The sequence below is a fragment of the Rhincodon typus genome, chromosome 14, assembly GCF_021869965.1.
Source record: "Rhincodon typus isolate 14 chromosome 14, sRhiTyp1.1, whole genome shotgun sequence".
In the NCBI taxonomy this organism is placed as follows: Eukaryota; Metazoa; Chordata; class Chondrichthyes; order Orectolobiformes; family Rhincodontidae; genus Rhincodon; species Rhincodon typus.
In genome coordinates this window covers 68,438,059-68,463,266 of record NC_063345.1, presented here as the reverse complement: position 1 = coordinate 68,463,266, position 25,208 = coordinate 68,438,059, and the positions used below count along the sequence as shown (strand labels likewise).

Sequence of the window (25,208 nt, the reverse complement as noted above, 5' to 3'; positions counted from 1 at the left end):
TAGGCCCGAAACGTCAGCCTTCCTGCTCCTCTGATGCTGCTTGGCCTGCTGTGTTCATCCAGCTCTACACCTTGTAGACTAATACCATGCAGGTATCTGTCAGGGCAGATCACTCTATTAGCATTACCCTCTGTTTCTGCCTTTAACTTGTGCCTTTGAGTGTGATTAGGATATATACAATTCTCTCGCATTACTTTACTTCTCATGATACTTTCTACCACCTCTTCCTCTAAGAGGTGGAATGCTTATTGAACTGCTCTCTTTCTTTCATGTAATTTTATAATAGCTCTTACAATCTGTTTTTATACTACTATTTAGTTTATTCTCAAAATCTGGTTTTTCTCTTTTTATCAACTTTTCAGTTGCCCTTTGCTGTTTCTAACACATTTCCTAACTTCAGACTTACTGTTTTTTTTTGCAACATTGTAAGCCACTTCAGTAGTTATGGCAGAAACAGAGGAAAATCTACAAAGAATTTTAGACATGGTTGAAACAAACAGCACCACATGGATTATCATTAAACTACGCAAAACAGTGTGCACATATCGAAGAAAAGGATTTACACCTAGAGGCAAAATAAGAGCAAAATAAAGAACCCAAAAGAGTAGAATTATTTTGAGTATTGCTGAAAAACATATTTTATCATAACTTTGATTTTGCACACATCAACTTTTCAGTTGCCCTTTCCTAGTTTCTAAACCATTCCAAATCTTCAGGCTTGCCATTTTTCTTTTGCAATATAATAAGCCTCTGAAGCATTGACAGTAGATGCTGACGTAGATGCGGCACGGCGGCACGGTGGCTCAGTGGTTGGCACTGCGGCCTCACAGCACCAGGGGCCTAAGTTCGATTTCCCCCTTGGGCAACAGTTTGTGTGGAGTTTGCACGTTCTCCCTGTGTCTGCGTGGGTTTCCTCTGGTGCTCCGGTTTCCTCCCACAGTCCAAAGACGTGCAGGCTAGGTGAATTGGCCATGCTAAATTTCCCATAGTGTTCAGGGATGTGTAGATTAGGTGGGTTTGGGGAATGGGTCTGCGTGGGATTCTCTGAAGGTCGGTGTGGACTTGTTGGATCGAAGGGCCTGTCTCTGCACTGTCAAGATTCTATGGCTAAATCTACAAAGAATTCTACCATAATTCTAATAGTTTTAAAATAGTGATGGAAAAGGATAGACCGGATCTAAAAGTTGAAGTTCTAAATTGGAGGAAGGTCAATTTTGACAGTATTAGGCAATAACTTTCAAAAGTTGATTTGGGGCGGATGTTCCAGGTCACGGGATGGCTGGAAAATGGGAGGTCTTCAAAAATGAAATAATGAGAGTACAGAGACTGAATGTTCCTGTTAGGGTTAAGAGCAAGGCTGGTAGGTGTAGGAAATGCTGGATGACTAAAGAAACTGAGGTTTTGGTCAGGAAAAAGAAGGAAGCATATGTCAGGTATAGACAGCAAAGATTGAGTGAGTCCCTAGAAGAGTATAAAGGCATTAGGAGTATAATTAAGGGGGAAATCAGGAGAGCAAAAAGGGGACATGAGATAGCTTCGGTAAATAGGGTTAATGAGAATCCAAAGAGATTCTACGAACACAATAAGGATAAAAGGGTAACCAGAGACAGAATATGGCCCCTTAAAGATCAGCAAGGCCGCCAATGTGTGGAACTACAGGAGATGGGGGAGATACTAAACCAATATTTTGCATCAGTGTTTACTGTGGAAAAGGATATTGAAGATAGAGAACATGGGGAAATAAATAGCAACATCTTGAATAATGTCCATATTACAGAGGAGGAGGTGCTGGACGTCTTAAAATGCATAAAGGTGGATAAATCCCTGGGACCTGATCAGGTGTACCCTAGAACTCTGTGGGAAGCTAGGGAAGTGATTGCTGGGCCCCTTGCTGAGATATTTGTATCATTGATAGCCACAGGTGAGGTGCCAGAAGACTGGAAATTGGCTAACGTGGTGCCACTGTTTAAGAAAGATGGTAAGGAAAAGCCAGGGAACTATAGACCAGTGAGCCTGACATCAGTCGTGGGCAAATTGTTGGAGGGATCCTGTGGGACAGTTTACGTGTATTTGGAAAGGTAAGGACTGATTAGGGACAGTCAACATGGCTTTGTGTGTGGGAAATCATGTCTCACTAACTTGATTAAGTTTTTTGAAGAAGAAACAAAGAGGATTGCTGAGGACAGAGTGGCGGACATGATCTATCTGGACTTCAACAAGGTTCCTCACTGGTTAGCAAGGTTAGACTACACTGAATAGAGGGTGAACTGTGCTATATAGATACAGAATTGGCTCAAAGGTGGAAGACAGGGCGTGGTGATGGTGGAGGGTTGATTTTCAGACTGAATGCCTGAGACCAGCTGTGTGTCACAAGGATCTGTGCTGGGTCCACTGCTTATTGTCGTTTATATAAATGATTTGAATGTGAACATAGGATGTATGGTTAGTGAGTTTGCAGATTACACCAAATTTGGAGATGTAGTGGACAGTGAAGATGTTTAACTCAGAGTACAATGGATCTTGATCAGATGGGCCAATGGGCCGAGGAGTTTTATTTAGATAAATGTGAGATGCTGCATTTTGGAAAGTGAAATCAGGGCAGGACTTATACACGTAATGATAAGGTCCTGGGGAGTGTTGAATTAATAAAGAGACCTTGGAATACAGGTTCATAGTTCCTTGAAAGTGGAGTCGCAGGTAGATAGGATAGTGAAGAAGGCATTTGCTACGCTTGCCTTTATTAGTCAGTGCATTGAATATAGGAGTTGGGAAGTCATGTTGCAACTGTACAGGACATTGGTTAGGCCACTATTGGATACTGCATGCAACTCTGGTCTCCCTGCTATAGGAAGGATGTTGTGAAACTTGAAAAGGTTCAGAAAAGATTTACAAGGGTTTGGAGGGTTTGAACTATAGGGAGAGGCTAAAGAGGCTGGCGCTATTTTCTCTGGCGCATCAGAGGTTGATGGATGACCTTATAGAGGTTTGTAAAATCATGAGCGGCATGGAAAGGGTAAACAGACCTTTTTCCAGGGTATGAGAGTCCAAAACTAGAGGGCATAGGTTTAAGGTGAGAGGTGAAAGATTTAAAAGGAGTCTAAGGAGCAAATTTTTCATGCAGAAGGTAGTGTCTGTCTGGAATGAGCTGCCAGACAAAGTGGCGGAGGCTGATACAATTGCAATATTTAAAAGGCAGCTGGATGAGTATATGAGTAGGAAAGGTTTAGAGGGAAATGGGCAAAATGCTGGCAAATGGGACTAGATTTATTTAGGATACTAGTCAGCATGGATGAGTTGGACTGAAGGTCTATTTCTGTGCTCTATATCTCTACGACTCTATGACTCTACTTTTAACAACACCTCTACAAAGCAAATTCCACTTGTCGACCACCCAGCACTCTCCCCTTAACAGTATAACATCTGGTTTTCCCGTAATTTGGAATTCTTGCAAATTGAGCTGATGAATGCAAGCTGAAAAGCTTATCAAAATATGTCCTTTTACAAATTCTACACTAATAAATAACTATTCAAATAATTTTCTTATCTGCATAGCCTAACAATATCAAATGGGAAAATTGATGAAGACATCAGGAGTTTCGTAACATAAATATTCACAAAAATGGCATACCTCTTCAGAAATGAGAGCACCTCTGTGGAAAACAGTGTGAGTTTAAACCTACACCTGATTGATTTTATTACATGGATGTGCAAGTCAGAATCTAAACAAGACAATGGAAGATGAAGTGTACAGAGACGTGGTTAACTTGAACCATGGTGAGGGTTAACAAAAACAGAAAGTGCTGGAGAATCTCAGTAAGGTTGGCAGCTTCTATGGAGAGAGAAACAGAGTTAACATTTTGAGTCAGTAACCCTTAATCAGAATGAGACTCAAGACTTTAATTCTGTTTTTCTCTCTACAGCTGATGCTAGACCTGCTGAGTTTCTCCAGCACTTTCTGTTTTTGTTTCACAACATTCACTGTTCTTTGTTTTATATTACGGTGAGGATTAGTTGGATAACATACACGGCTAATAAGGAAGCTTCAAGGGAGAAAGGAACACAACAAGAACGTTTGTAGATGATCACCAATAGACTCTTTGGGGATATACTTAACAGAGAGAAACCAGAAGGTCTGTGGAGACCATTGAAATTCTGGGTTTAATGGAACAACCGGGAACCAAATGAGGACGTACATTAACAGCTTAAGAAGCAGAACAGATACACCACTCAAGAACAACACCCAGATGATGGCTTTTATCAAATACTGTGGAAGTTGAGAGCCATGATCATCAACATTGTAAAATATAATACCAGAAGATAAGCAGAATAACCTCTTAATTTAACCTAATGCTATCAATAAATTGAGTCATCATCCACAGATGAATGTACTTGACAATTAAGCATTAACAACATATTTTCATGAACAGAATTCAAAAGATGTACAAACTTTAAGGGAGCTAATTTTTCATTATGTCAGTCTCACTGGGCTGATCCTTTATTCTGATCATGTGCTCCCTAGTTCTAGATTCCCCAGCCATGTAAAATACATTCTCAACATTTATTCTTATCAAACATTCAAGAATTTGATAAGTTTCATTGAGATTACTTTTCATTTCTCGAAATTCCATGGAATATAGGCCCAGTCTCTTCAATCACTGTCTGCAGGACAATCTAGTCAACTCAAGAATCAGTCTCATGGAACAAGGACAAGTATATCTTCCTTAAGTAAGGAAATCAAAAATGTACAGATTACTCTTGGCTGTGGTTTCATCAAGGCTGGCCAAATTTGTAGTAAGGATTTTGCACTCTTATATTACAAGACTTTTGTAATAAAGACCAACATTCCCTTTGCCTTCCGAACATGCTGTAGCTGCCCATTAGCTTTCTCTGGTTCATGCCTGGTGATTCCCAGCTCCTTCCAAAATATTCCATTTTTCTATTTTTTTCCTACCAAAGTGGATAACTTCTCACACAGGAGCGATTGGGGCGGGGATTGGGATAATGATGTAGTGGCCGTGTCACTGGCATAATAACCGAGAGGCCCAGAATAATGGTGTAGGTTTATATCCCACCGTGGCTTCTGATGGTGGGTAAATATAACTTATAAATGTGAAGCTAAAGATAGTTTGAGTGATAATGACAACTGATAGGTATAATTGTTAAAACTCATCTGGTTTAACTAATACTCTTTTAGGGAGGATGTCTGACATTCTTACCTGGTTTGGTCTACATGTGACTCCAGTGCTTGACTTCTAAGTGCCCCTGGAAATGGCCTAAGAGAGCACTTCCTAAATCTTTCCCACATTGGGTCTCTATTTCAGGGCTTGAAAACTGCCATGAACTCAAAGTGAGGACTGTGCGACTGGAGTGGAGGAGAAGGGTTGTGGGTGTGGATTATGGAACTTACTTTTCCACAAAACTTTTGGAAGCAGGAATCAGGCCATGGATATTGGTCAGTTAGGCCACGTCGTTAAAAAGTAAGGATTTAAAGGGGCCTCGCAGCATTTGACTGTAGTTGGTGCCATTGCAATCTTGGAGTTTGCAAAACCCCAAACCTCGTTGTGTCACCCCTTTAGGGGACCATGATCCACTGTTTAAGAAGGCCTGGCATAGCAATCCATTCCATTTGAGGGCAGTTCAGGGTGGATAGCAAGAAGCTTTTTCCCAGAGTGGGGGACCCAATTACTAGGGATCACGGTTTCAAGGTGAGAGGGGAAAAGTTTAAGGGAAATATGCGTGGAAAGTTCTTTACGCAGAGGGTGGTGGGTGCCTGGAACGCGTTGCCAGCGCAGGTGGCAGAGGTGGGCACGATAGCGTCATTTAAGATGTATATAGACTGATACATGAATGGGCAGGGAGCAGAGAGATACAGATCCTTGGAAAATAGGCAACAGAGTTAGATAGAGGATCTGGATCGCCGCAGGCTTGGAGGGCCGAAGGGCCTGTTCCTGTGCTGTAATTTTCTTTGTTCTTTAATTAGGAATGGGTAAGAAATGCTAGCTATGGCAGCGACACATACTGTTGAGTTGTTTTGTTGAGTTGAGTTGTTGAGGAGATTTCAGACCAGACATTCAGTGTATATTTACATGACATCGCAGCATATGATGTTACAGTATAAAAATACCCTCCTTACCATCAGACACTGTCTCTGTATAATGGAATCAGTGTAGTGATATCAGTCAGTTAGCTATGTTATGTAATGTACACTAACATCAGTGAGCACAAAATCCAGACCATGTGTAAATATGTGATATTATAGCAATGTAAATAGTGTAAACAAACTTCAGATCACTGATGATAAGAACTGAGTGTTTGTGGTAAATGTAATGTAAGCTAATGCACGGGGCAGCACTCAGATCATATTCACAGTGGCACTTCTGTTTAATTCAGGAAACCAGATCATGGGGGCACACACCCCATATCTCATGAAAAGAAAAAAATAACACAACACCACATTATCTGCCACATATTTGCCCATTCACTTAGCTACTATTTAGGATTCTCCCTCTCTCACATCCCCCAGTGGAGATTACTGTTAATGTAGCTTCAGGAGAAAGAGAAGAATCTCCAGGCTAAAAAAATCGATAAAACTAGAAGTCAACAACAAAAATGTAAGAAAGGAGAATAAAACAAGACTACAAATCCTGGTCACGAGTTCCATCCTCAGCCTCACTGAGTTTGGAGAATGTTTCTCCCAGTACAATCCTGGTCAACACAGAGGGTCAGTCACACCCAGCTCCACAATGGCCACCGAGGTGCTCAGTAGCATTGTGTCCGTATGGAGCTTCGCCAGATTTTCAAGTCGACGGGTGCCTGTTTTCCTCCAGCAGACATTACAGCTTCTGTAGCTCCAGCCACACACAGACCTTTTGGACAATAACCTCAGGATCACCTCTTACCCGCGCATGTCTCTAGCCTTCCACCAATGCTGATCCTGGTCATCCAAGACAACATATTCTTCATCTTTCCGGAGAGACAGATCGTCAGGATTCATCATGTGGTAATCATATAGTGCAACAACAACTTTCATGGATGCGGAGCTAGGTTGGGGAGGTGGAGCTCGTTTCATCTGCTGGAATACAATGAGTAGAACCATTACCAAGTCAGCATTGACTGGTCAGTTAACAATCTCTGACTAATCATCATTATGTAGATGGGAGGGTATCAGTGACAAGTTGGTCAACAACCAAGAATCAATGACTGTATTGTGTGATTGTTTATTATTCATTCATGGAATGTAGGTGCGCTGGCTATCCTTCAAGAGGTGGCGAAGGTCTGTTTTCTTGAATTACTACAGGCCAGTATAAGGGTACCTACAGTGCCTTTAGGGAGGGAGTTCCAGGATTTTGATTCTGTGACACTGAAGGAATGATGATATATTTCATGGTTGGATGGTATGCAGCCTTGGAGGAAAACTTGTAAGCGGTGGTGTTTCCATGCATCTGCTGCTTTTGTCTTTCTATGTGGTAGAGTTTACGGGTTTGAAGGTTTAGAACATAAAACAGTATAGCACAGGCATGGGTCTTCAGCCCACGATGTTGAGCCAAACATGACACCAAGTTAAACTAATCCGTTTGGCCTGCTCTTGGTCCATATCCCTACATTCCTTGCATATTCATGTGCTTATCTAAATGTCCCTTAAACGCCCCTGTCAAAACTGGCTCCACCACCGCCCGTGGCAGCGCATTCCACAGTCCTACCATGCTCTGTGTAAAAAAACACTTGCCCCTCACATCTCCTTTGAACTTTCTCCCTCTAACCTTAAATGCATGCCCCCCAATATTAGACATTTCAATTCTGGGAAAAATATTCTGACCATCAACCCTATCTGTGCATCTCATAATTTTATAGACTTCGATCAAGTCTCCCCTCAGCTCCTGCTGCTCCAGAGAAAACAACCTGAGTTTTTCTAGCCTCTCCTTATAGCTCATACCCTTTAATCCAGGCAGCATCCTGGTAAATCTCTGCTGCACCCGCTCCAAAGCCTCCACATCCTTCTTGTAATGTGGCGACCAGAACTGAACATAGTACTCTAAATGTGGCCGAAACAAAGTCTTATAAAGCTGCAACATGACATCCTGACTCTTGTACTCAGTTTCCCAATCAATAAAGGCAAGCATGTCATGTGCCTTCTTTACCAACCTATCTACTTGCACAGCTACTTTCAGGGAACTCCTGACTTGAACCCCAAGATCCCTCTGTATATCAATGCTGTTCAGAGTCCTGCCATTAACTGTATTCTTTTCCTTAATATTTGATCTCCTAAATTGCAGCACCTCACACTTACCCAGATTAAACTCCATCTGCCATTTCTCAGCTCTTACCATTTGGATGTTGGTGTTGGTGGATGTGGTGCCATCAAATGGGCTGCTTGGTCATAGATGATGTCAAGCTTCTTCAGTGTTGTTGAAGCTTCACTTATCCAGGCAAGTGGAGAGTATTCCATCACACTCTTGTCTTGGGCTGTGTAGATGGTGGACATGTTTCGAGGAGTCAGGAGTAAGTTACTCAACTCAGAAAGCCCAGTCTCTGATCTATTTATATGCCATTTCTTAGGGGATAAGAGTGCCCATGCTGGAGCAAGATATTGTACCTCTGGCCATTCATGTGGAAGGGGAGGAGGAGAAATATTTATCAGACACAAGGTGAGATGAGGTGCCAGTGACTTCCCTTGACAGCAAAACTGCATTTGACCAAGTATGACATCAAGGAGCCCTAGCAGAACTGGAATTAATGGGAATCAGGGGAAACCTCTCCACTGGTTGACGTCATACCTAGTACATAGGAAGATGCTTTTGGTTATTGGAGGTCAGTCATCTCAGCTGAAGGACATCTCTGCAGGAGTAGTGTCCTAGATGCAACCATCTTCAGGTGCTTCATCAATGACCTTCCCTCCATCATCGGATCAGAAGTGGGGATGTTCGCCAATGATTGCACTGTGTGCAGCACCATTCGCGACTCATCAGAAACTGAAGCAGTGCATACTCAAGTGCACCAAGATCTGGACAATACCCAGGTTTGGCTGACAAGTGGCAAGTAACATTTGCGCCACATAAATGCTGGGCAATGACTGTCTAACAATACAGAATCTAAATATGGCCCCTTTATATTCAATGGCATCACCATTACTGAATCTCCCACTGTCAACATCCTGTGGGTTACCATGGACCAAAATCTGAACCAAACTAGGCACATAAATACTGTAGTTACAAGAGGAGGTCAGAGACTCTAAATTCTTTAGCTCACCTCCTGACTCGCCAAAGCTCGTCCACCATGTACAAGACACGAGTTAGGAGTGTGATAGAATACTCCCCACTTGCCTGGACAGGTACAGCTCGAACAGCACTTCAAGAAACTTGACACAATCCAGGAGAAAGCAGCCCACTCAACTGACACCGAATCCATACATCTCCACTCCCTGCACCGCTGGCCCTCAGTTACAGCAATGTCTGCCTGTGCAAGGTGCACTTCAGAAATTCACCAAAAATCCTGAGATAGCTGCCTCCAAACCTACAAACTCTACCATCTAAAATGATTCAGAAAGATGGGAACACCCCTACCTGCAACTTCCCCTCCAAGCCACTCACCACCCTGACTCGAAATGTATTGCTGTTCCTTCAGTGTCACTGGGTCAAAATCCTGGAATTCCCTCCCTAAGGGCATTGTGGGTCAGCCTTCAGCATGTGGACTGCAGCGGTTTAGGAAGGCTGCTTACCAGCACCTTCTCAAGGGCAACTAGGAGCAGGCAATAAATGTTGATCAGCCTGTGATACCCATGTCTTATGACTGAACAAAAAATAAATGGGGCTGAATCAGGTTATTACTGTGTTGGAAAAAAGTAATGTGCTCGCCAATCCAGTGCCTACTTTTTGTTGATTATTTTTAAAGATCATCAGATGAAACCTGCGGGCAGCACGGTGTCTGGGGTTAGCACTTCCGCACTCTCAGTGCAAGGGACCCAGGTTCAATTCCAGCCTCGGGCAACTGTCTGTGTGGAGTTTGCACATTCTCCCTGTGTTTGCATGGGTTTCTTTTGCGTGCTTTGGTTTCCTCCCACAGTCCAAAGATGTGCAGTTTAGGTGGATTGGCCATGCTAAATTGCCATAATGTCCAGGGATGTGTAGGTTTAGGTAGATTAGCAATGGGAAATGCAGGGTTACAGGGATAGGGTAGGGAGTGAGTCTGGGTGGGATGATCTTCAGAGAGTCAGTGTAGACTTGTTGGGCCAAATAGCCTGTCTCCACACTGTAGAGATTCTATGGAAATCTGCTATGGCTTGCTTCTCCTGACAGGAGTATGGTTAAGTTCAGTATCAGTGCTGCTTCGACAATGCTGGTGTGTCACCTAGTGAAAACCAAGAAAACACTGGTGGCAAATGGACACTCTGGTAGGCTTCATTCACTACCAGCTTCAGAGAACAGGTTGCTTGCATTGTGGTTGGTTTGGTAAGAATATCGCTTGCACCCTGTCCCAGCATCCCATCCATTATCCACTCATGGAACTGGATCCTTGTAAGGTCTAGAGAGACTGCTGAATTCTTAGCTGTTAGTAGGATGGTCTTTTTATTTAACATTCTGCTGGCCATTTTCATGATATAAAGTGGTGTGCAACCAAAGCAAGTGTAAAGTGAGAATAAAACAGAAAGTAGTTAGGGTCTGGAATGTACTGCCTGGAAACGTGGTGAATGCAGGTTCTGTTGAGGTACTCAAGAGGGCATTGGATGATTAATTGAATGGAAATGGGGTACAGGGATATGGGGAACAGGCAGGAGATTGGCACTAGTGAGTAGAGTCAGACTAAATAATGGAGCTGACGTAGGAACGATGGCCCAAATGGCCTGGTTCTGCACCATATTTCTGTGATTCTGTGAGTAAGCTTAGCTCAAGGCGATACACAGAATCATCTCTCTCTGGGGTCAATAAATGTGGAGTTGGAAAAGCACAGCAGGTCAGACAGCATCTGAGGAGCAGGAAAGTGAATGCTTCAGGCCAAAACCGTTTGTCAGGACTGAGGAGGGGGAGGGGAGCCCAGAAATAAATAGAGAGAGGGGAGTGGGGCGGGGGGGAGGTAGGTGGGGGATGATTGTGGTTGGTGAGTAGGAAGGGTGGAGCGGACAGGTGAGGAGGAAGATGGACAGGTTGGGGGTGGAGACATTTTGAAGCTGGTGATGCAGGTATGGGGTTATTGTGGTTGGTCAGTGGAAAGGGTGGAGCGGATAGGTGAGTCATATGATCGACAGGTTGAGGGAAGAGAGATTTTGAAGTTGGTGAAGTCAATATTCAGGCCATTGAGCTGTAAGCTCCCAAGACAAAATATGAGGTGTTGTTCCTCCAGTTTATGTTTGGCGTCACTCTGGAGGCCAAGGATGGACATGTCACCAGGGAGTGGGAGGGAAGTTAAAGTGGATGGCAACTGGAAGATAGGATTGGTTGGTGAGTGCAGTTAGAAATAGACACAGAGGCGGAGATGGTGGAAATAAACCTCGACATGGAGGGCCCTCTGGAGTCTGCTGTCATGCAATCTCTTGCATCATGACTGATGTTGTCTGACGATTCACATATTTGAATATTTACCCTTTACCCTACAGCCATCATCAATCACAAATTCCAGGACTCTCACCTTCCAGTCCTCCCTTACCCAGGGGCAGCTTGATCTTCACTCATTCTTCCAACCTCGCTGGTTTAACAGACATAAGACCTCTGACCCAATATCGGGGCAATATTCACCATTCAGATGCAGAGATTGTACTCAAGATATAACCAGTTATCCACCATCACCAAGATTTAGAGTGACAATAAGAGACAACATCAGAGGGAGAGTGAAAGACGGAAAGAATAAGTGAAAGTGAGACAGGGACAGGTAAAAAGAATGGGCACAGAGAAAGAGTGAGATAGATGTAACAATGACAAGTCACAGAATGAAACAGAGACAGAGGAGGAAATAAATTTGAGACACTGATTAAAAATCATGAAGACAGGGAGGCAGAGGAACAGGGAGAGAAATACAGTCATCAAGACAAAAGGTGAGTGAGTAAGGGTGAGTGAGTGAGTGTGTGGGTGCGTGAGTGAAGGTGATTGAGTGTGGGTGAGTGAGGGAGTGTGTGAGTGAGTCAGTGAGTAAATAGGAAAAGGTAATAGAAAGGGCGTTTCTGCCATGTGTGGTGTCAGCTCACTTGCCTGCTGCTGTTCTTCCACTGGAGTTGGAGGAAGAGGCTTCCTGGATTTACGCCGAGAATTACCTGCTGAAGGAACTGCAATCACAGAGTTTAAAATGACTTTTCCACACATTGCCTCACCTAAAATACTTCTTCAGTTCCAACAAAGCCTACAGTGAGCTCCAACCTGTACAGGGCAACTGTTGGCTTGGTTCTTCAGGTAAGATTTTGAAATTTCAATGTAAGTGTTGTGAGTATCAGCTGTGCTCAGAGAGCTGAGAATCCAATTACATGTTACTGAGGGCCTGTTGCATATTTCACATGAGGAGAACTGAGAGGCCCACTTCTTGTTTAGTTGGTTCACATAGCAATTTCAGGATTTGCAGAATCACATCTGAATGCAGAATAACACTGCTATCATTGTGGTAACAGGCTTCCCACCATCAGATAAGATGTCAAACTGAGGCCCCATCTGCTCTCTCAGGTGCATTGTCAAAAACTTCCCTGGCACTATTTCAAAGAACAGCAAGGTGCACTGTATCCTTGCTATCTTGGCCAACATTCATAACTTAAGCTATTAAGACAGATTATCTCATCATATCACACTGCTTTCTGGGATCTTGCTATGTGTAAATTGGCCACTATAGCATTGATTAAACTTTGGAAGTACTTCATTGGCTGTGAAGCAGTGGTAGATCATTTGAAAGCCAGAAAAGTGCTTTTAAAAAAAAGTAATCCCTTTCTTGGTCTAGGACTTGAGAGCAGAACTCCCTTACTCTCATTCAGCTACTGCCAAGGACGGACAGAACTTCATCTCCTCTGAAATACAGCACCTCCAACAATGTAGCACACCCTTGGCTCAACCTTGGAGTGCCAGCCTAGACCTGGTACTTGAATCCTTGGGTTGGAATTAAACCCCTACCGTCTAACACAGCAGTGAAAAGGCTATAAAGAGTCACAGCTACTAAATGCATTGTGGCCTTGCCCCTGGGTATGGGGGGTGGCTCACTGCTCTTCATAATCCCAGGTGGGACTCAGTACCTTCAACAATTACCTAACAAGCAGCTTACCCTGCAAGAGTTCTGCTAATTGCAACCCTTGGTTTGGTCTGAAGGTCTGGCCTCAGCACCTTTTCCATTCCTGAACATTGTCAGGACAGCAGAAAGCAGACCGCTGATGCCCTCCCATGTTCGATGAGTATATATCTGGGGGCATACGGGGGGCTCCTTTGGAAAGGCCTGATATCATTTATGGATATACACCATACACCGTTTTTTGAGGGTCAGCAAAGACAAAGAAGAGAAATATTTCCCAAAATTTGTAAAGCGCTCACAGGAATTCATGGACTTGATGATGGAACATCCAGGTGCATTTTTAGCTGATTGTTGACAGCAGGACCATTCTCCTTCTATCCAAAAACATGGGTGGTATTTCTGCATCAACTCCTGATTGAACCGGATTCCTGGAAAACAGCATAAATTAATAACAGTGCAAGGGGTAGGAAATCTGGAGGCAGTCTTTGGAGAAGAGAAGGCTGAGAAGAGATTTCATTGAGGTGTTCAACATCAGTAGGGTTCTGGACAGAGTTGGTGGAGAGACACTGTGCCTATTGGTGGAAGGATCCGAGGAAATATTGAAAGGCATTGGTAAGAGAAGGAGAGACGAGGAGAAGCTGTTTCATGCAGCAAGTGATTAGGACTGATCTGAGGTTGTGGCAGAGGCAGCTTTAACTAAAGCTTCCAAAAGAAAATTGAGTCAAGTCCTTTAATAGAGAAGCCTTTGCAGGGTGATGAGATAAAGGTGTGGGAGGAGGACTAGCTGAATTGTTCTTCTAGAGACCAGCAGGGACTTGATGATCTGAATGGTCTCCTTCTGTGCTGTGACCATTCTGCTTCTATGGTTCTATTAACTAATATCACATATTAACCGACCCTATCACTACACAGATTAATCCCTCTTCATTACTATATATATATTAACCTCCCCATTACCATACAGATTAAACTCCCGCAAGTATCGCACAGATTAACCCCCCACTACGATTCCCACACAGATTAAATGCCCCACTGACTACGAGACAGATTAACCACCCCTCGATTATCACATTGATTAACCCACCTTTTTATCACACTGACTAACACTGCCACCTCCCAATTATGACTCAGATTTACAACCCCAATTATCACAGAGTAAAACCCCTCGGTTATCACACAGACTAACACCCAACTCCCCTCTGATTATCACACAGATTAACTTACACCTCCCCCCTCAACCCCTGCCTCTCCATGATTATCTGGAGGTAAAAGATGGCTTACAGGTCTAAATGACCTGACCTAGCTCTTCCCTAATTCTTTGGGCCTTTAGGATTCATGTGCATCTGATTTTTGGCTGGACCTTTGATATTACAGGAAGTTGCAGCCCAGTTTTGTTTTCCCAGTCACACCGCAAGACTATAGCACAACATAATTCCTTTCCTACCCAGCAAGTGACAGATTTGTCCTGTAATCTCACAAGGGTGGCACAGTGGCTCAATAGTTAGCACTACAGCCTCACAGTGCCAGAGACCCGGGTTTGATTCCACCCTTGGGCTGTGTAGAGTTTGCACATTCTCCCTGTGTCTGTGTGGGTTTCCTCCAGGCGCTCCAGTTTCCTCCCACAATCCAAAAATGTGCAGACTAGGTGGGTTGGCCATGTTGAATTGCCTGTAGTGTTCAGGGATGTGTAGCTTAGGTGGGTTATAGGAGAATGGGTCTGGGTGGGATGCTCCAAGGGTTGGTGTGGACTTGTTTCTGTTTCTACACTGTAGGGATTCTATGATTCAAATAGGTCTTCCGTTCTGGATTTAATCAACGTAAAAGGAAGAAAGCTGAGTAAATTGACTACGTAACTGTTGTTCAACTCTTTGATCCATTGTTTCCGCACATCTTCATTCTTGGCAAAAACATAGAGAGGGCCCTCATCATACACGATCTGTGGAAGATATAGTCATGTCATGATTGGATCTTAGCATCACAAGGTCAGGAAAGCAACAGAAAAGTCAAACATTATGCATCTGAACTCTGCCAACAAATAGCAAGGAGTTTAATCTCAGACTCAATGTCTCAGACTCCTGTCTGGGTTAATAAAAAAAAATTCTCTGAACTACATTTAAAACAGTCCGGTTTTGTAGAATGGTTTCTCAAACGTTTCCTAGAACAATATGTTGGGGACTCAAATTAGAATAAAGTTATTTTTGGTCTAAAACTGTGAATAAGGCAGGCAGCAAACTCTGCAGAAAAGATATCACATTACATTACAATAGTTCCATGTTAAGTTTTAGAGTGACATACTTGAATGCAAAAGATGAATCTTAAAACTAAGCAAAGTCAATATTATAGATATGTGGGAGAAATTGCTGAGGTTGATTCGATAAATGGACCATAAAATTTGCCTTTGTCCTTCTCGATGGAACTGGTCATGGATTTGGAAGGTGTTGTCTAAGGATCTTCAGTGAATAACTGCACTGCATCTCATAGATGGTACATGCTGCTGCTACTGAACAAATGTAGATTTGGTCCCAATTAAGTGGGGTGCTTTCTTCTGGCTGGTTTAAGATTCTTGTGTCTTTTTGGCACAGGACTCTTCCTGGAAAGTGGGGATTATTCTATCACACTCCTGATTTGAGCCTTGTAGATGGTGGACAGGCTTTGAGAGTCAGGGCTGAGTTCTGAGGAAGGGTCACCGGACCCGAAACGTTAACTCTGTTTTCTCCTTCACAGATGCTGCCAGACCTGGTGAGCTTTTCCAGCAAGTTTGTTTTTGTTCCTGATTTACAGCATCTGCAGTTCTTTTGGTTTTTTTTAATGAGTTATTCATTGCAACTATCCTAGTCTCTGATCTGCTATTGTAGCCACAGTATTCACATGCTAGCCCAGTTCAGTTTATGGTCAATGGTAAGCCCAGGATGTTGACAGTGTGAGATTCAGTGATGGTAATATCATTGAATGTCAAGTAGCAATGGTTAGATTGTCTCTTATTGGAGAATGCCATTGTCTAGCATTTGTGGGATCTGAATGTTAGTTGCCAATTGTCAGCCCAAATTGAATATTGCCCAGGTTTTGATACTTTGGACATGTATTGAATCAATATTTGAGGAGTCACAAATGGTACTGAACAATTGTAATTATCAGTGAACATCCCTATTTCTGACATTATGATGGAGGGAAGATCATTGATGAAGCAGTTAAAGATGGTTGGCCCGAGGACACTACCCTGAGGAACTCCTGCAGAGATGTTGTGGAGCTGAGAAGACTGATCTCCAACAACCACGACCACTTCCTATTGTCAGGTATTACTCCAACCAATGGAGAGATTTTACCCTGATATCCATTGACTCCAATTTTTCTCAGGCTTCTCGATGCCACACTTGGTTAAATGTAGCCTTGATGTCAATGGCCGTCACTCTCACCTCACTTCCAATGGCAACTATGAAACAAATACTTTTGTCTGTCTTCTCTACGGAAGGCACTAAATTCACCTATACCAGTGTTAGAGAGTAATCAAGGGGTTAATAAGTGTAAGGAGCTTAAAGTTACTAATATCTGCAGCTAAAACATATTGGAGAAAATTAAGGGACTACAAGCCAAAAAAAACCTCAGTCCTGAGACCTAGGTTCTACAGTTCTAGAAGTAGTGGCTGCAAAGATAGTGATGCGTTGATTATGAGTTTCCAAATTCCTGTAGCTTCTGAGTGGTTCCCAACAGATTGTAATTAGCAAATGTTACATTGGTATTTAGGAAAGGGTGGAGGAAGAAAACAGAGAATTACAGAACAGTTAGCCTGAGATCAGTCTTAACTTAAATTAAGTTAAAGGGGTAAGACATGGCAGGAGAGCTCCAAGTCGTAGTCTTCTCCTCTTGCTTGATGTGGGAAGCTAGGTACATTTCCAGTGCCTGGGACTTGCATGTGTGCAAGAAATGTCTTCAGCTGCAGCTTCTGAAGCCCAAGTTTTGGAGTTGGAATGGCGTCTGGGGACACTGGAGCATTCGCGAGGCGAAGAGTATTGTGGATAGCACATAGAGAGGTGGTCACACTGCAGATTCAGACTCCACAGGAAGGAATGGAATGGGTGACCACCAGGCAGAACAAGAGGCCTAAGCAGGCAATTCAGGAATGTCCTGTGGCTATTCCCCTGCAAAACAGATATACTGTTTTGGATACTGTTCAGGAGAATGGCCTCTCATAGGATAACAGCAATAGCCAAATTCATGGCACCATGGTTGGCTCTGCTGCAGAGGGAGGGATAAATAGGCATAGAAATACAAAGCTACACAGGAATCAATTGCAAGGGGAATAGATAGGCATTTTTGTGGCCCCAAACGAGAGGCCAGGATGGTGTGTTGCCTCCCTGATGGTAGGGTCCTGGATGTAGGACATTCTGAAGGGGGAGGGCAAACAGCCAGTGGTTGTGATACAAGTTGGTTCTAACGACATAGGTTAAAAAAAAGGGATAAGTTCCTAAAAGCAGAAAGTAGAGAACTAGGAAGAAAGTTGAAATGTAAGACCTCAAAGGTCATTGTCTCAGGATTACTATCAGTGCTACAAGCTAGTCAGAGTAGAAACAGCAGGATATATAGGATGAACATGTGACTGAAAAGATGGTCGAAGGGGAAGGGTTTCAGACTCGTGCGACATTGCAACCAGTTCTGGGGGAGGTGGGATCTGTACAAACTGGATGGGTTACACCTGGGCAGACCGGGACAGATGTCTTTGGGGGGTGGGGGGGGATACTTGGTAGAATGGTTGGGGAGGGTTTAAACTAGTCTGGCAGGGGAATGGGAACCAAAGGAGCAGGACAGTGGATGCAGAAATTGAGGGAGACGTAGAAACCAAAGCAAACATGACTAAGAACAAGAACAGGCAGGGAAATGCTGCTGAAGAGAGGAGGGGAGGTGGTCTGAAGTGCATGTATTTCAATGACAGAAGTATAATAGATAAGATAGATGAACTTAAAGCTTTGGTTAGTACTAGGAACTTTGACATTATTGTGATTTAGTTGAAAGAGGGACAGGACCGGCAGCTAAATGTCCCAGGATTTAGATGTTTCCGGTGTGATAGAAAGGGAGGTAAAAGTGGCGGGGGAGTTGCATTACTGGTACAGGAATATCTCACAGCTGTACTAAAGGGGGATATATCAGAGGACTCATGCAGCGAGGCAATATGGGTAGAACTCAGGAATAGGAAAGGTGAAATCACAATGCTGGGAGTGTACTACAGGCCTCCCAACAGCCAGCGGGAGATGGAGGAGAGAATATGTAGGCAGATTTTGGAAAGATGTAAAAACAGCAGGGTTGTGGTGGTGGGTGATTTTAACTCCCCCTGTATTGATTGAGACTCACTATGTGCTAGGGGCTTGGATGGGGCATAATTTGTAAGGACCATTCAGGAGGAATTCTTGATACAGTATGTAAACAGTCCAGCTGGGAAAGAGGTTATACTGGACCTGGTTTTGGGAAATGAGCCTGGCCAGTTGAGTGAATTTTCAGTAGGAAAGCATTTTAGGAGTAGTGACCATAGTACTGTCAATCTTAAGATACTCATGGATAGAGATAAAAGCAGTCCTCGGGTGAAGGTGAAAAATTGGGAGAAAATGAACGACGACAATATTAGGCAGGAACTGGAGAATTTTGATTGGAGGCGGCTGTTTGAGGGTAAATCTACATTGGATGTGTGGGAGTATTTCAAATAGCAGTTCATAAGAGTTCAGGAGTGGCACGTCCCTGTGAGAATGAAGGATAGTTATGACAAGCTATGTGAACCTTGGATGACCAAGGATGTTCTGACCATGGTCAAAAAGAAAAAGGAAGCATAGATAAGGTCTAGGAGGATCCGAACTGGTGAAGCCCTTAAAGTATATAAGGAAAGTAGGAAAGAAATTAAACAACGAATTAGAAGGGCTAAAAGGGGTCATGAAAAGTTGTCAGCAAATAGAATTAAGGAAAATCCTAAGGCTTTTTATACATATAAAAACCAAGAGGCTAGCCAGGGAAAGGGTTGCCCACTCAAGGACAAAGGAGAGAATCTATGTGTGGAGCCAGAAGAGATAGCTGAGGTCCTAAACAAATACATTGTGTTGGTATTCACCAAAGACAAGGAACTGGTGGGGGATGATCTCAGGGAAGGGAAGGTTGAGTTTCTAAGCCAAGTTGCTTTTAAAAAGGAAGAGGTGTTGTCCATCTTAAAAAGTATTAATGTAGATAAATCCCCAGATCCTGATGGGATCTATCCCAGAATATTGAAGGAGCAAAAGAACAAATTGCTGAAGCATTTACAGATATCTTTGTATCCTCTTTGGCTACAGGTGATGTACCAGAGGACTGGAGAACAGCCAATGTTGTCCCATTGTTTAAGAAGAGTAGCAGGGATAATCCAGGAAATTACGGACTTGTGAGTCTCACGTCGGTGGTAGGGAAATTATTGGAAAAGATTCTCTGGGACAAGATCTATATGCATTTAGAAGCAAATGGGCTTATTAGCGATAAACAGCATGGTTTTGTACTGGGAAGGTCGTGCCTCACTAACTTGATCAAGTTTTTTGAGGAAGTGATGAAGATGATTGATGAAGGAAAAACAGTTGATGTTGTCTACATGGATTTCAGTAAAGCCGTTGCCAAGGTCCCTCATAGTAGACTGGTACAAAAGGTGAAGTCACATGGCATCAGGGGTGAGCTAGTAAGATGGATACAGAACTGGCTTAAGCATAGGAGACAGAGAGTAGCAGTGGAAGGATACTTTTCAAAGTGGAGTGTTGTGACTAGTGGTGTTTCACAGGGATCAGTGCTGGAAACTCTGCTGTTTGTGGTCTACATAAATGATTTGGAAGAAAACGTAGCTCATCTAATTAGTAAGTTTGCGGATAGCACAAAGATTTGTGGAGTTGCAGATAGAGAGGAAGGTTGTCAGAGGATATAGCAGGATATGAATCAGTTGAAGGCATGGGCAGAAAAATGGCAGATGGAGTTTAATCCGGACAGATGTGAGATGATGCATTTTGAAAGGTCAAGTACAGGTGGAAATTATACAGTGAATGGCAGAACCCTTAGGTATATTAATATGCGGAAGAATCTGGGTGTGGAGATCCACAGATCACTGAAGGTGGCAGCGCAGGTAGGTAAGGTAGTAAAAAAGGCTTATGACATGCTTGCCTTCATTGGAAGCAGCATGAGTATAAGGATAGACAAGTCATGCTGCAGCTTCATAGGCCTCACTTGGAATTTTGCATACAGTTCTGGTCACCACACTACCAGAAAGATGGGGATGCTTTGGAGAGGATACAGAAAAGGTTTACCGGGATGTTGCCTGGTATGGAGGATTTTTAGCTATACAGAAAGGTTGGATAGACTGGGTTTGTTTTCACTGGAATGCAGGAGTTGAGGGGTGACCCAGTAGAAATTTGTAAGGTTATAAATGGCATGGGTAGAGTGGAAGGTATGAGGCTTTTTCTCAGGGTGGAGGGGTCAATTACCAGGGGACACAGGTTCAAGATGCGAGAGGGGAAGCTTAAAAGAGATGTGCAAGACAGGTTTTTCACAGACAGGGCGGTGAGTACCTGTTGCCAGAGGAGGTAGTGAATGCAGGCATAATAGCAGCATTCAAGAAGCACATGGACGAATACATGAAAAGGAAGGGAATAGAGGGATACGGATCCTGTAAGTGAAGACAGTTTTAGTATGGAAAGGCAAAATGTGTTGGCACAGGCTTGGAGGGCCGAAGGGCCTGTTCCTGTGCTGTATTGTTGGTAGCTCTTTATTATTTGTTCTTTGTAGTCATTGGAAAAACACTGGAAACTATTATCAATGATCTTGGGAAATTATGGTATAAAGAGATCAAATTGTCATAGTTTTACAAAAGAACTATTGTGCTTGGAAAATTTATTACTGTCTTTTTGAAGATTTAACTCAAAAGTTAGATAATAAGTTAGATAAAGGGCACCATTATATATAATTTATTAGATTTCTGAAAGACATTCATTAAGTTGCCACAGAAAAAGCTAAGACTCAAGATGAGATTCATGGAAGTGGAGATAATATATTAGCATGGATACTGGATTGATTAATCATTAACAAGCAGAGCGTAGGGATAAACACTACATCTTCAATTTGGTATCCAACCAGTCGAGTGCCACAAGGACCAGTGCCTGACCTCAATAATTTACAACTTATATTAATAACTTTAGAAAAGTGGCAGAGAGTAATGCATCCAAATTTGTTGATGGTACAAAGGTAGTTGCAAATATAAAGGAAGAGAACTGGGCAATTGAAATTAATTTTAGATTCCTACAAAGCATCAGTTAAAGAATGGTGCAGTGTGATTAGTCTGAGATTGATCATTATCCACAGGACAATGCAACAATAAGATTAGTTTGAAATCGATACAGATCTACATGTAATGACTATTTTACTGAAAGCAAGATAATAAGGAAAAGTTATATTTCTGTAAGACGTCTGTAGAATCTGTAACTGTTTTTAAGTATGTTTGAAAGGGACTTTTATAGTATGTGACCTAAGACTCGACTTGAAAACAGTACATTAGGAAGGAATTTAAGGTACAGAAGCTGAATGGGAAGATAAAAAGAAGAATTTAAATGGACAGAATGGAGAGCCACATTTACAAGGAACTGTGTGCATAATACAGTTAAAAAGGAACAGAAAATTTCAGATATGGTTGGAACCAAGATGGTGAATTGGACACATACACAAATTATGCTTAGGTTTTGCTAGGTTTGACCAGATTTCTTAACAAGCTTTAGTAAAGGAGCATGCTGTCTGGGGATGACTATCCTTGCGGAAATTTAGACTGAGTGGAGCTATATTGCTTCAAGAATCAAAGCAGATGAGTGAGAAAAGTGAGAGATCCTGCAATTTCCCTGTGATCACCTAGTGGCATTATCACTGTGTTATTAATTCAGAGACCCAAGTAATGTTCTGGGGACCTGGGTTTAAATCTCACTATGGCAGATGGTGGAAATTGAATTCAATTTTAAAAAATATCTGGAATTAAGAGTCTAATGATGACCATGAATCCATTAAAACCCACTAATGCCTACATGTGACTCCAGATCCACAACGATGTGTTGCCTCTTAACTGCCTTCTGGGCAGTTAGGCATGGGCAATAAATACCGGCCTAACCTAATGATTTTTTTAAGATTCTGAATACAGAGTTGGAAAAACTGAGGTGAGGTGGTGTGATATTTGAGCAGGGAGTCTTTTTTATACTATTTTTCAATGTATCATTTATAACCTGTACCCACCATAAACCTGTTAATTCAGATTTGACTTGCATAAATTCTGTTTTAAACTAGTGCACAAGTTTCAAAAGGTGAAATCTTATTGGTAGTTTCTCTTTTTGGGTGTTAATCAATAAATGTGGTTACTTTGGCTTACAGATCCTCGAGGGCTAAAAACAGGAAGAGAACGGGGAGTAGTTTGAGATTGATACAGGACTATGGAGAACAAATGGAACTTTGGCATAAATTGAGTTATGGGGAAAGAATGGGAATGGAGATTCACTTGGTATTGATACTAGGAAGTAATTGGGAAAGTGGTTTGGTTTGGTCTTGGTTGGGACTGGATGATCTGCATCCTCGGGTCTTAAAAGAAGTCATGGAGCAGAAAGTCGACACATTGGTTATAATCTTCTAAAATTCCTTGGATTCTGGAAGGATTCCAGAGGATTGGGAAACAGCAAATGTAACACCTTTATGCAAGAAAGGAGGGAGGCAGACAGCAGCAAATTATATGCTTAACATTTGTCATAGGACAGATGTTGGAATCCAACATTAAGAAGGTGATCGCAGGATATTGTGCTTAGAAAAATATGATTTGATCAGGAACACTCATGAGTCTATGAAAGGGGACAAAAAAACGAATATAACTTTTTAACAAAGTAAGATCAACAGTGGAAAGATGGCAACTGGTGGATGAGGTGTGCTTGGATATAAAAGCCTTTACTATCAGTTTGTACGTTACCCTGACATGTCATAGATCCCATTTCTGCCCCCTTTCCCCTTCCAATGGGTGAAAAACACCCAGGTCCAGCTTCTTATTATTGGTGAACCCCAAATGGAAACATTTCCTTCTTCGTAGCCTTTGACATCAACCCCACTGACTTTGAACTTGTCCACATCCACAACCAACCCATCTATCCATGTTTGTATTATTTAGTCAATCCTCTATCCATGATAATACATTACTTCTTATCAAGCAGCGTTAATGTGTGGTACCTTGTTAAATTCCTTTTAGAAATCCAAATATTTCACATCTATAGGCTCCCTTTTATCTATATTGCTTGTTATCTCATCATAAAATGCTAATAAATTTGTCAAGCATGATTTCCCCTTATTGAAGCCATTCTGACACTGGTTGATTATATTATGTGTTTCAAAATGCTATGTTATTAAACCTAACAGTTTCCCAATAATGGATGTTAAGCTAACTGGTCTGTAGTTACCTTTTTATTTTATCTCCCTTTTTGAATAAGTGTTTCGATCCTCTGAGACTTTCCAGAATCTATGAATTTCTGTAAGATTACTACCAGTGCATCCACTATCATTGCAGCTACTTCTTTTAATGTCCTAGGGTGTCTCCTATAAGGTCCAATGGACTTAACAGCCTTTAGCTAGGTCTCCCTCATACTTTATCTCTTAGTTAGTTATCATCACTTGCACTGTTTAGTCCTTTGATTTCGTACTTGTGGAACAGTATTAGTGCCCTCAACAGTGAAGAATGATGCAAAGTATTTGTTCAACTCTTTCCATTTCCTGGTTCCCTGTTTTAACTTCTCCAGTGTCCACGAAGCAGGAAGTAAAGATTGGTTTGAAAGCTGTCTTTAAAACTGGGATTAACCATTCCTACCAACCTCTCATTTTGATAACATTTGCAAGTACAGCACCCTTTGTTCAGTTGTGGCTCTCTTATCTGTGTCAGAAGGTTTCAGATTCAATCCAGAAACTCAAGGGCATTCTAAGGGACTGCAGCACTGTTTCAGATACCACGCACTGGGTTATGGGTTTGGGTGAACTCTTCGCAGTCATGATTTCCACTTTGCAACTGCAAAACACTTTTAAAAATATCTGATTGGTTGCAAATGTACTTATTAATGTCCTGACTGAGGTCATGAAAGTTGCAACGTAAAGGTAAATTTGCCTATCTGACATGGTCTTCACTGATTCGAAAGATTGAGGCAAATTATTTGCGATAATGAAGGAAATCCCACACCCACAATTTCAAAACAAGGAAGTGAAGAGTAAAGATGGCCATACATTGAGGGGGCAATTATGTAATGGGAAATACATAGTGCAAATATAGCATTGATAAAAAGAAATCTACACGGATTTCAGAAGCGAGAAATTGTTGCGGTTTAAAAATCAATTACCAATAGTTATACTTTTTTAATACATGATTTCTGTTATTAATATAGGCATTAATGGGAATTTAAACACTTCTCACTATTTTTTGCAAAAATACATGTGACAATAAATTACTGTTTTATTCTATTCTATACTGTTGCAGAGGAGATTAAGCAAGGTGTAATTGGAGTTTGAAAGGCCCTGCAATAAATGCAAAGGTCTTCAATTTTGATGTAGCCTGGAACAATCAACTTGGCAATAGTAACCTGAAAGACAAGATTGAAGAATGTTTTCGCTCCCTGGAATTTGTGGAACCAATTAATGAAAAAGCTTTTTCAGAGCTAGTGTTGTGCAATAATGCAGGGTTAATTAGTAATCTCACAGTGAATCCTCTCAGAGAAAAAGGAGTCATAATACTGTGCAAGTAAATTTCATGGTGGGTTTGAAAGTGACAGGCTCAAGTACAAAACAATCTTAATTGTAAGCAAATCCAGCTGTGTATGTACAAGGGGAGAGCCGGCAAAATTTGATTAGGTAAATAAACTTGGTTTTTATTCTTTCACAAGATGTGGGCATCTGCCATCATTTACTGCTCATCACTCACTGCACTGGAGAAGGGGGTGGTGAGCTGTCTTCTTGAGCTCCTGCAATTGTTGAGCTGTAGGTAG

General features: G+C 42.2%; 1 protein-coding gene across 7 annotated transcripts in view; it reads right to left on the bottom strand.

Annotated features, from left to right (window-relative positions):
• Window positions 1-25,208, bottom strand: part of btk (Bruton agammaglobulinemia tyrosine kinase) — a 116,519-nt gene that overhangs the window by 32,294 nt on the left and 59,017 nt on the right. For 5 of the 7 annotated variants that reach the window (XM_048604853.1, XM_048604858.1, XM_048604859.1 and 2 more), the window contains 4 exons: window positions 15,043-15,124; window positions 13,488-13,616; window positions 12,177-12,250; window positions 6,900-7,072 (listed from right to left, as the gene is read on the bottom strand). In XM_048604853.1, coding sequence (XP_048460810.1) covers window positions 6,900-7,072; window positions 12,177-12,250; window positions 13,488-13,616; window positions 15,043-15,124 — 458 coding nt within the window. The remainder of the gene's footprint in view (window positions 1-6,899; window positions 7,073-12,176; window positions 12,251-13,487; window positions 13,617-15,042; window positions 15,125-25,208) is intronic. The other 2 variants (XM_048604856.1, XM_048604857.1) reach the window with 1 other exon arrangement.